Source organism: Crocuta crocuta, unplaced genomic scaffold, assembly GCF_008692635.1.
Source record: "Crocuta crocuta isolate KB4526 unplaced genomic scaffold, BGI_CrCroc_1.0 scaffold799, whole genome shotgun sequence".
NCBI lineage: Eukaryota > Metazoa > Chordata > Mammalia > Carnivora > Hyaenidae > Crocuta > Crocuta crocuta.
The window spans coordinates 66546-76276 of record NW_027530195.1 but is presented as its reverse complement, the minus strand read 5'-3'; the positions used below and the strand labels follow the sequence as shown (position 1 = coordinate 76276).

The window sequence follows — 9731 nt, the reverse complement described above, 5'->3', positions numbered from 1 at the left end:
CCCTCAGTGGTGGACTGTCCTGTGTGCAAGCAGCAATGCTTCTCCAAAGACATTGTGGAGAATTATTTTATGCGTGACAGTGGCAACAAGGCTGCCACAGACTCCCAGGATGCAAATCAGGTATGTCCTTCTCCAGTAAACCTTGGGAGGCCTGGGAACATGGTACCTTAGTATTCTTACAGCGCAAGGCTTTGGGCAGACTGCATAGACTAGATAAAGGCATCACTGTATACCTGAGGTGTATATACGAGCCTGTATGGTTGTTCTGTTTCCTCTTCACTTTGCCTTTGCCTAGCAGTGCTGCACTAGCTGTGAGGATAACGCCCCTGCCACCAGCTACTGTGTGGAGTGCTCTGAGCCGCTGTGTGAGACGTGTGTGGAGGCACACCAGCGGGTGAAGTACACCAAGGACCACACTGTGCGCTCCACTGGTATGCAAGGCAGAGGGGAAAGCCTTGATTACCCTACGTCTGTCCTCAGCTGCTTGTGGTGCTGGTTACAATTGGTGGATGGGTACCAGGGAGCTTTTTCTTTAGGGGTTACCACTCGAAGGGTCTCCCCCAAAAATGGGGAGACTGTGGCTCAGATATGCAGTCTCTACCTGCTGGTCCAGGTGGAAGGGAAAAGGCTACAGGCAGGGGGTAGGGGGAGTGCAGAGGGCATTTTGCATTGAGAGTTCAAGGAAGCTCATCAGGGATCCTCCCACACCCCTCCCTCCACAGGGGATAAGCTCCAGTGGGAGGGGCCAGCTTATCCCAACAGGGAAGTCCAGGGAGTTTGGGGAAGGGTAAGAGGCCTTTTGAAGAGTTCCCTGGCAACCCGGTTAAGGCTTGGTAGGGGAAAATGAAGCCTCTGGGCCACAGTGTGTTGATAAACTGCAAGAACCTTCAAGACCGTTATGGACAGAGAGCGAGCGAGTTTTAGAAGTCTGTTATCTTTGGGTCATACATGTCTTAAAGTTCAGCCAAGGTGTTTGCAGACTTCTCTGTAAATGCTGGTAGCGGCACACAAAAGGACCTTTTGAGTCTAGCCTGGTTTTTGGTTGAGAACTCCCCATGAGTGACCTTTTGGTAGATATACTGTGGTTTCTCAGTAGTAGGCCATAACATTGGCAAGAAGAGAAAGATGGAGGTGGTGGCTGTGGGGCATGAGGAATCAGGAGCAAAGGACAGGGGTTTACAGAGGTTCCTGGGTTCAGGCAAAGGGCAGGGTGCAGGAGGGGGCAATACTGGAGGAACTGTGGTCTGTCTTTTTGATTTGTGTCTGAGTGTTGTATGTCCTAGGCTGGAATAGTGTAGCCAGAATGTAACTGGGATTGGGTAAATGGTCTCAAGCGGCTTTCTGGTGGTGACACGTTGGGAGTGGGGTAGGGTTGTATTGGTCTTTTTGTGGTATTACTTTAATCACCAAGATTCTTCTCAGAGAGAAGCGACTTGACCTCTTTGTGAGGATTTTGGTCTGACATTTTACTTTTATTTTGACAAGGCTTTGTGAGGCCAGGATCCTTTGTAGGTCTTTGGGTTGTAAGAGGTCTGTGAACTTTTTAATTACTGAAGAGAGGCGAGATCAACCAAGACATGACTTCTGAGGAAGCTGCACCTGTACAGTGTCTCTAGTCCCTGATTTGCTTTCTTTGTGTGCTTGGGTGCCACAGTAGCCAGAATCTTCTCCTCTGCTGGACAGAACCTGCTGCGAGTGCAGGAGAAATGGAGCCCAGTGGGGGTTTTCAAGGTGGAGTTCTCCTGAGTGTCCACCCTGGGGAAGGTTCTAGTAGAGGGAATAACAGATGAGAGGTTTCTGCTACAGTCTTCAGTTTGTTGTCAGGGTCAGAAGCTGGAAGGGGTGGGTGTGGTTCTCTAGGTCAGGGTTGGGGCAGAGGGTTTTGAGAGGAAGGATCTAGGTTTACAGGCCTGTGCTTCTTTTCTGTCCACTTTTGCAGGGCCCTTGGGTTTTCCCAGCAGATAGCCTAGGGTTGCAGGTTAGGCAAGAAAGTGAGCCACTTGAGTTGGAGATAGCAAAGGATGAGCTTCAGCCTCATGGTTTCTTGTGTTCCCCAGGGCCAGCCAAGTCCAGGGATGGTGAGCGCACAGTGTATTGCAATGTTCACAAGCATGAGCCTCTCGTGCTGTTCTGTGAGAGCTGCGACACCCTCACCTGCCGGGACTGCCAGCTCAACGCCCATAAGGACCACCAGTGAGTACTGAGGCAAGATGGGTGGGTGCTGCCCATTCCCATATTCAGCACCCAGGCCCACTTCTGGTTTGTCCTCAGATACCAGTTTCTGGAGGACGCAGTGAGGAACCAGCGCAAGCTCCTGGCCTCGCTGGTGAAGCGCCTTGGGGACAAGCATGCGACACTGCAGAAGAACACCAAGGAGGTTCGCAGCTCGTAAGTGTGGAAGCCAGAGCCATAGTTGGGGGCAGTTCCTGGGTGAGCACCTTCCTGACCTGGCTCACTCTGCTGCCCCCCAGGATCCGTCAAGTGTCTGATGTACAGAAGCGTGTGCAGGTGGATGTTAAGATGGCCATTTTGCAGATCATGAAGGAACTGAACAAGCGGGGCCGTGTGCTGGTCAACGATGCCCAGGTATGCCCCGTTTGAGGGGGGAGGGTTTCTGGGTCCCATCTGCTGGCTGCTAACCCCATCTGCAGTGGGAGAGTCTTGGGGACTAGCACTTTCTGCTGGTTGTTGATTCCATCCTTGGTGTTTTCTTTCCTTTGTGTCCTTCTCTACCTGCAGAAGGTGACGGAGGGGCAGCAGGAGCGCCTGGAGCGACAACACTGGACCATGACCAAGATCCAGAAGCACCAGGAACATATTCTGCGCTTTGCCTCATGGGCTCTGGAGAGTGACAACAACACAGCTCTGCTGCTCTCCAAGAAGCTGGTGTGTGCTGGTGGGCACCCAGGTGATGGGATCCAGGCAGGTGCTATTCAGCACCCTCGAGCATTGTTTATGGTGTGTATGTTCATGCACTGCTCCTTTTTCAGATCTACTTCCAGCTGCATCGGGCCCTCAAGATGATTGTGGATCCTGTGGAGCCACATGGCGAGATGAAGTTCCAGTGGGACCTCAATGCTTGGACCAAGAGCGCAGAGGCTTTTGGTGTGTCCCTTTCTTTTTTTTGGTGCGTGTTGCTATCAATCTAGACGTTGTCTTCTTACGCTAACTTTTTCTTCATGCAGGCAAGATTGTGGCAGAGCGGCCTGGCACCAACTCAACAGGCCCCACACCCATGGCCCCTCCTCGGGCTCCGGGGCCCTTGAGCAAGCAGGGTTCTGGCAGCAGCCAGGTGAGCAGGGGACAGGAGACCCCGGTGGGGTAGGGTAGGGGGCAAGGGTCCTATGGGACATCTGCTCACTGAGGTCTACCTGCTTTGTCCACAGCCCATGGAGGTGCAGGAAGGCTATGGCTTTGGCTCAGGTGAGTGCCTTGTAGGTGGGAGGGCTCCAGTGCTCTAGGTCTGTCCCCAACCTGCTTTTTCTATTTTCTGAGCAGACGATCCGTACTCGAGTGCAGAGCCCCATGTGTCAGGTGTGAAGCGGTGAGTTTGGCTGTCCTTTGGTGGAGCCAGGTGGGGATAGGAATGGGTGCGCTAACACCAAGCTGCACCCACAGGTCCCGTTCGGGTGAGGGTGAGGTGAGTGGCCTCATGCGCAAGGTGCCTCGGGTGAGCCTTGAGCGCCTGGACCTGGATCTCACGGCTGATAGCCAGCCACCAGTTTTCAAAGTCTTCCCAGGCAGCACCACTGAAGATTACAATCTCATTGTTATTGAGCGTGGTGCTGCAGCTGCTGCTGCCGGACAGCCTGGGACTGCTCCACCCGGGGCTCCTGGTGCCCCTCCACTGCCTGGCATGGCCATCGTCAAGGTGAGTCTGCCTCAGGTAACCGTGGCTGGGAAGTGAACACTGATGTTTGCATCCTGCTGAACACCTCTTACCTCCTTACAGGAGGAAGAGACAGAGGCGGCCATTGGAGCCCCGCCTGCTGCCACTGAGGGCCCTGAGACCAAGCCTGTGCTCATGGCCCTGGCGGAGGGCCCTGGTGCTGAGGGCCCCCGCCTGGCCTCACCTAGTGGCAGCACTAGTTCAGGTCTAGAGGTGGTGGCTCCAGAGGGGACTTCAGCCCCAGCAGGTGGCCCCGGTGCCCTGGATGACAGTGCCACCATCTGCCGCGTCTGCCAGAAGCCAGGCGATCTGGTCATGTGCAACCAGTGCGAGTTCTGCTTCCACCTGGACTGCCACCTGCCTGCCCTGCAGGATGTGCCAGGGTGCGAGGCTTGTGTGGGGTCTGTGCAGGGTGGAGGGCTGGGCCGGGTTCTGTGCAGCCCCTCATTCTCCTTCCATTCAGGGAGGAGTGGAGTTGCTCTCTCTGCCATGTGCTACCTGATCTGAAAGAGGAAGATGGCAGCCTGAGCCTGGATGGTGGTGATAGCACCGGTGTGGTGGCCAAGCTCTCGCCAGCCAACCAGCAGGTGAGGGTGGGGCCCCACTCCTCTGAGAGTTGCTCAGCAGCCTTACCCTCTCTTTGACCTTGATGTCACGTGTCCTGTTCATAGAAGTGTGAGCGTGTCCTGCTGGCGCTGTTTTGTCATGAGCCCTGCCGGCCCCTGCACCAGCTGGCTACTGACTCCACTTTCTCCCTGGTGAGTCCTGGGACTTTAGCGGGGTGGGTGGGAGGAAGGGGAAAGGGCTGCCTGGCCTCACTTTTAGGCTGGCCTCTGTCTACAGGATCAGCCTGGTGGCACCCTGGACCTAACCCTGATCCGTGCCCGTCTCCAGGAGAAGTTGTCACCTCCCTATAGTTCTCCCCAGGAGTTTGCCCAGGATGTGGGCCGCATGTTTAAGCAGTTCAACAAGCTGACAGAGGTGAGCTTGGGGAGAATGGGGCTGGCGGCAGGGGAGGGTAGGTGGGAGGAGGGAGAGCTAGGACCCACCTACTGCAATATGCCTGGCTCAGGACAAGGCAGATGTGCAGTCCATCATCGGCCTGCAACGCTTCTTCGAGACTCGCATGAATGAGGCCTTTGGTGACACCAAGTTCTCAGCTGTGCTGGTGGAGCCCCCACCGCTGAGCCTGCCTGGTGCTGGCCTGAGTGCCCAGGAGCTATCCAGTGGTCCTGGTGATGGCCCCTGAGGCTGTGGCCTCTCAGGCCAACCCAGCGTGGCTCTGTTCTGTCCTGTCAAATCCCCTCTCCCCCACGTCCCCATCTGGTGGCCTGGCTCCTACTTCTTGGTGGCCCCATCCCCCAGCCCTTCACAATATGGTTTTTACTTATGTGGATTTAATAAAAACTTCACCAGTTCTTCAGGCCTTTTTTGGTGGTTGGTGGGGGCAGTGGTCCTGGGGCTTGGTCTCTTCAATTCCCTCCCCATGCCCTGATGGATGGAGTGGGTGTGGGGGCATTTGCCCTTCACCACCTTGGTGTCCATGGAGCAGGGAAGAACATCCTTCTTGGGCCCTTCCCAATGTGGAGAGTGTGTCAGGTTGGGGAAAGGGTTGCATGGTGCACATAGCGGAGGTTGTTGGGTGCCCTCCAGGTGAGAAGATCCAGGCTGATGTGTGGGCAGGCAGGGTGAAGCCCCAGATACATGCTGCACGGTGGCCATTCTTCCTGAGTGCTTCCCGGACTTGGGTATAACCATTTCTCATGATCAGATGGCACTACAGTGAGCTGGTTGGTTTGAGGATTCCTGGCAGATGAGCCCAGACTTCTAGGGTGTCTGGGTTAGCCCACTGTCTTCAAGGTGATAGGCACTGGGGGTCTTGGGAGGGGTGCTAAAGCAGGGCTCACAGCTGACCTTCAGCTCCCAAACTGAACATCCCAGGAGACTTGATTTGTCAACCCCTGCTACAAACTAGGAAGCAATCCAGCCTTCTTTATCTTACACCCCAATAAATGTGGCACTTGGCCTTCTGCCATGCATGCTAACCACCCCTTCACCAAGCCTATATGTGACCTCTGCCCCAAGGGACCCCATCCTGGCCCCCATCAGGCCAGTCACACAGGCCTAGGAATTAGTGTCCAATCCTTTATTACAGAAGTAGTACAGAGAAATGCCGGGCATCCACTGCCTGCCTCCCACCAGGGTGCTATAGGGCGGTCAGTCTCTCCTCAGATTCTTGAGCCGCTCCTCCAGGTCTGCGTCGGCATCTACTAGGGCTGAGGCTGCAGCCTCTGCTTTCTTCCCACTGGCAGTCACGCTGAGTGAGCCTCCAGTAGAGGGGAGATCTACAGAGAGGGGAGGTTAAGAGAGCTTCCACAGAAAGGAATAATGGTGGGAGGGGAGGAGTCAGGGGCTGTGACTGGACTATTGGGTGGGACAGGGCCCAAGGTTTGGCACACTCACTTGACAGCTCGTCTGTCAGGCTCAATCCTAGCTCATCCAGGACCTGGGACACAACGGCATCACTTGGGAAGAGAAAAAGAATTTTATAAGGGCCAGGCATGTATGAGGAACAGGAATCCATTCCCGCCCTCCCCACACCTAGTGTCCCCTAACCTCTCCTCTTCATCTTCCTCATCACCCATGGCATCATCAATGGCATCATTCATCATCTCCTCCTTCATGTCCATGATCTCAGCCTGCCGCTCAAATTCCATCATGATCTTCTGGATTTGAGGCAACTTCAGCTGGAAGTAGGGTGTGGGGAGGGTGAGTCTGGTCCCTGATGTTAATTGGGGAAGGAGGGAGGGGGATTGGGAGAGGCGCACCTGTCTGTTCATGGTGCCCATGGCTTTGGTGACCCCCTTCATAGCTTGGGCCATTGAGTTGTTAGACTTCAGTGTCTGGATCTTCAAGGACACAGCCTGGATGTTGGCCCGCATCAACACAAATTTGCGCACGTAACGCCGAGTGCGCACCAGGTCTTTTGCCATGATTCGCACAGCATCCTGAGGAGCGGACAAAGGGGCAGGGAAAGTGGGCTGAGGGAAGAGGCTTGCTCCCATTGCACCACTCCAATTGATGTTTTCAGAAATTTACATGTAGCTAAACCTATGGTCACTTCCCCCTCCCTCCTGCCAACCTCATTCTCATGCCTCTTGGGTCACCACTCCACAGCCTCCTTTGTAGGTTACCTCTCTGACCCACAAATGCTAGAAGGAAGGCTGAGCCCACTCTAGTGATCCTTTTCATATCTAGAGTCCCACACCCTTGACTTAACAATGTCTATTCCTGGCTGAAGAATTTGCCTCTCCCTCCACCTCACACAGGCTCACACCTCAAGTTCTTTATCTCAGATCACATGTAAATCTATCCATAGCTCAGTTCCTGACTTATAAATCTCTTCCTTGCCTTGCGTATTCTGGGAAATGGCACCTCTTAAGCCCAACTGCTCAGGTTCAAACTCTTATCACCTGTCATGGGCTCTGCTCCCTAGTGGTTCAGGCTATTATTTTTTTTTGCTTAGTTTTGAGGGGTTCGGGGTAGAGGATATGAAGCAGGCTCTGCACTGAGTGAGCCCCATGTGGGGCTTGAACTCAAACTGAGATCGTGACCTGAGCCAAGGTTGGATGCTCCACCAACTAAGCCATCCACGCACCCCTCTATCACTTTTACTGATATCCAAGCCATGTCTCTTGCATTAACCCCTTTGACTTAGCTCCCACTGTGGCCCTTGATTTCTTTTTTTTTTTAAATATAGTTTGGGGGCACCTGGGTGGCTTAGTCGGTTAAGCGTCCGACTTTTGCTTAGGTCATGATCTCATGGTTCGTGGGTTCGAGCCCCGTGTCAGGCTCTGTGCTGACTGCCAGCTCAGAGCCTGGAGCCTGTTTCAGTCTGTGACTCCCTCTCTCTCTGACCCTTCCCTGCTCACGCTCTTTCACTCGCTCGCTCGCTCTCTCTCTCCTAGAAATTAAAAAAAAAAAAATTAAAAAAATATAGTTTAAGTTGGTTTCCATGTAACGCCCAGTGCTTATCCCAACAAGCACCCTCCTCCATGCCCATCACCCATTTTCCCCTCTCCCCTAAGCCCCATCAACCCTCAGTTTTTTCTCAGTATTTAAGTCTATGTTTTGCCTCCCTCCCTCTCCTTAACTATTTTTTTTCCCCTTCCTCTCCATGGTCCTCTGTTGTTTCTCCTGATACACATATGAGTGAAAACATATGGTATCTGTCTTTCTCCGCCTGACTTATTTCACTTAGTGTAATGCCCTCAAGTTCCATCCTTGTTGCTACAAATGGTGTGGCCCTTGATTTCAACTGGTCTGGCCTGCCATCTACTCTGAGCTCACCTATCACTCCTTCAAGGAACATTTGCTTCATCTGTTTGACACACTGGTTCCTTGGATTTTTCACAAGCTCGCTCACTATTACTCAAGGTTTGTGGCTCTGATACCACCTTCTGGGAGGCAGCCTTTCTGGATTCCTAAAATAAGGAAGCCCTGCTCCCCCTTCATTTCTCAAAGCAGCTATCTATTGATGTGTCCTGTCAGGGTCTGGTTACAGCAGTGCCTGACAAAGAGCACCTAGCCCTGTGTCCCAGCCTTTGCCCAACTGAGCTCACCATCTGGCCCTGTTTGGCCATCTTCTTGATGTCTGCAATGATTTTCTTCTCCTGGGTCTCTAGCTTCTGTCGTTCACGGTCCAACTCTCGCATGGCACGGTTCAGGGCCCGCTGGTTCTGCCTCAGCAGTTCCTCTGGTGTCTTCCGGCGCCCAAACAACAGGTCCATGGTAGCTGGAGCCCACCAGTGGGCCTGTGTCAAGCGTGAAGCCTAGCTGCGAGGTGGTGGTGGGCCCAGAAAAAGGGCAAGAAGAGCAGGGATCACAATGTGTATGGGGGGGGGTGTGTGATATTGGGGGGCTTCCAAAATGGGAAAGGGGAAGTAGGGAGCGGAAGCGATAAGGAAGGTCAAAACGCAGCCTGGAACACCAAAAGTAGCCCCAAGGATACAAGTGGGCCTACAAGATCTGAAAGTTCTCCAGGATATACCCACCCCAGCCTTTCATCGTGCCCCCAAGAAGGTTCAAGGCTTCAGCCTCTCCAGATCATGGTGAGGCCCTGGAGTCTGATGGACTGAGACTGGAGGCAGATGTGTGAGGAAGGTGCACTAGGGTATCTGGGACCCTAAGCCCCAAAGACACAGCAGTTGTGGGGACCCGACAGCAGATGGAAGGATAAGTGGAGGGCCTGAGTGCCGAGAATGAAGTGGATATAGGGGGTTCTGAAGCTGACAGCGTATGAATTGCATTCGGATTTGGAGGGTCCGAGTGGAGAGAATCCGGGTGTGGGTAATACGGTTGTGGGGCACTGGAGAACCTGGTACGCTAAGGATGTGATGGACGCTGAGGAGCTCTGTAGACCTAGAAGAGTCCCTGGGATCCCTGTACACCCAGAAGGGGATGACGGGCGTTGGGGCAGAATCTGGGGACGTGGGGAAGCCTGCACACCGAGAACGAGATGGCCCGACGATGCAGCCAGGGTCCCGGGGAGGGGCGAGGCAGTCGACACCCAGGTGAAGAGGCCCTCGTTTGCCGTCGCCCACGCACCCACCTGGGACCCGCGGCCCGGCAGGGGCCACTCACCGGAGCTGGGACGGGAATCCGCTTCCGCTTCCGGTTCACACTCCTCTCACTCGGATTTCAGGCGCGCCCACCAACAACAGCCCCTCGGTTCTTTCTGCCGTCGTCGCCGTTTCCGGAAAAGATGATCTGACGTCACACGCTCCGCCGGCACCCGGAACGATGGGCGGGGACAAGAGCGCGCGTGCGTACATCTTCGGGG

General features: G+C 54.3%; 2 protein-coding genes across 6 annotated transcripts in view; one reads left to right on the top strand and one right to left on the bottom strand.

Moving 5' to 3' along the window:
* The window catches only part of TRIM28 (tripartite motif containing 28), a 5976-nt gene extending 669 nt beyond the window's left edge, over positions 1-5307 (top strand). Inside the window, exons 2-17 of the mRNA XM_077765307.1 lie at positions 8-120; positions 296-431; positions 2058-2193; positions 2272-2388; positions 2472-2586; positions 2740-2886; positions 2991-3105; positions 3186-3292; positions 3387-3423; positions 3499-3544; positions 3619-3871; positions 3953-4272; positions 4353-4476; positions 4561-4647; positions 4733-4870; positions 4962-5307. Of these exons, the coding sequence (XP_077621433.1) occupies positions 70-120; positions 296-431; positions 2058-2193; positions 2272-2388; positions 2472-2586; positions 2740-2886; positions 2991-3105; positions 3186-3292; positions 3387-3423; positions 3499-3544; positions 3619-3871; positions 3953-4272; positions 4353-4476; positions 4561-4647; positions 4733-4870; positions 4962-5138 (2106 nt within the window). The 5' untranslated portion in view covers positions 8-69 and the 3' untranslated portion in view covers positions 5139-5307. The remainder of the gene's footprint in view (positions 1-7; positions 121-295; positions 432-2057; positions 2194-2271; positions 2389-2471; positions 2587-2739; positions 2887-2990; positions 3106-3185; positions 3293-3386; positions 3424-3498; positions 3545-3618; positions 3872-3952; positions 4273-4352; positions 4477-4560; positions 4648-4732; positions 4871-4961) is intronic.
* Positions 5308-6020: 713 nt separating this feature from the next.
* Positions 6021-9639, bottom strand: CHMP2A (charged multivesicular body protein 2A). 5 transcript variants are annotated; one of them, XM_077765311.1, is made up of 6 exons: positions 9533-9639; positions 8512-8725; positions 6718-6897; positions 6506-6636; positions 6353-6414; positions 6021-6234 (listed from the first exon to the last, which is right to left on the bottom strand). In XM_077765311.1, exons 2-6 carry the CDS (start codon positions 8677-8679, stop codon positions 6107-6109), a joined length of 669 nt encoding a protein of 222 aa, XP_077621437.1. In that variant the 5' UTR covers positions 8680-8725; positions 9533-9639; the 3' UTR covers positions 6021-6106. The 5 variants fall into 5 exon arrangements, with proteins under 5 accessions (XP_077621437.1, XP_077621438.1, XP_077621440.1 ...); XM_077765312.1 differs by having other exon boundaries at positions 8512-8721; positions 9533-9637; XM_077765314.1 differs by having other exon boundaries at positions 9501-9634.
* Positions 9640-9731: the final 92 nt, after the last annotated feature.

Coding starts and splice junctions, on each gene's coding strand:
- CHMP2A (XM_077765311.1), bottom strand. CDS start 8,679: ATGGACCTGTTGTTTGGGCGCCGGAAGACACCAGAGGAACTGCTGAGG. Junction 6,637..6,717: donor TGGGCACCATGAACAGACAG/GTGCGCCTCTCC, acceptor CCCTACTTCCAG/CTGAAGTTGCCTCAAATCCA. Junction 6,415..6,505: donor GAGGAAGATGAAGAGGAGAG/GTTAGGGGACAC, acceptor TCTCTTCCCAAG/TGATGCCGTTGTGTCCCAGG.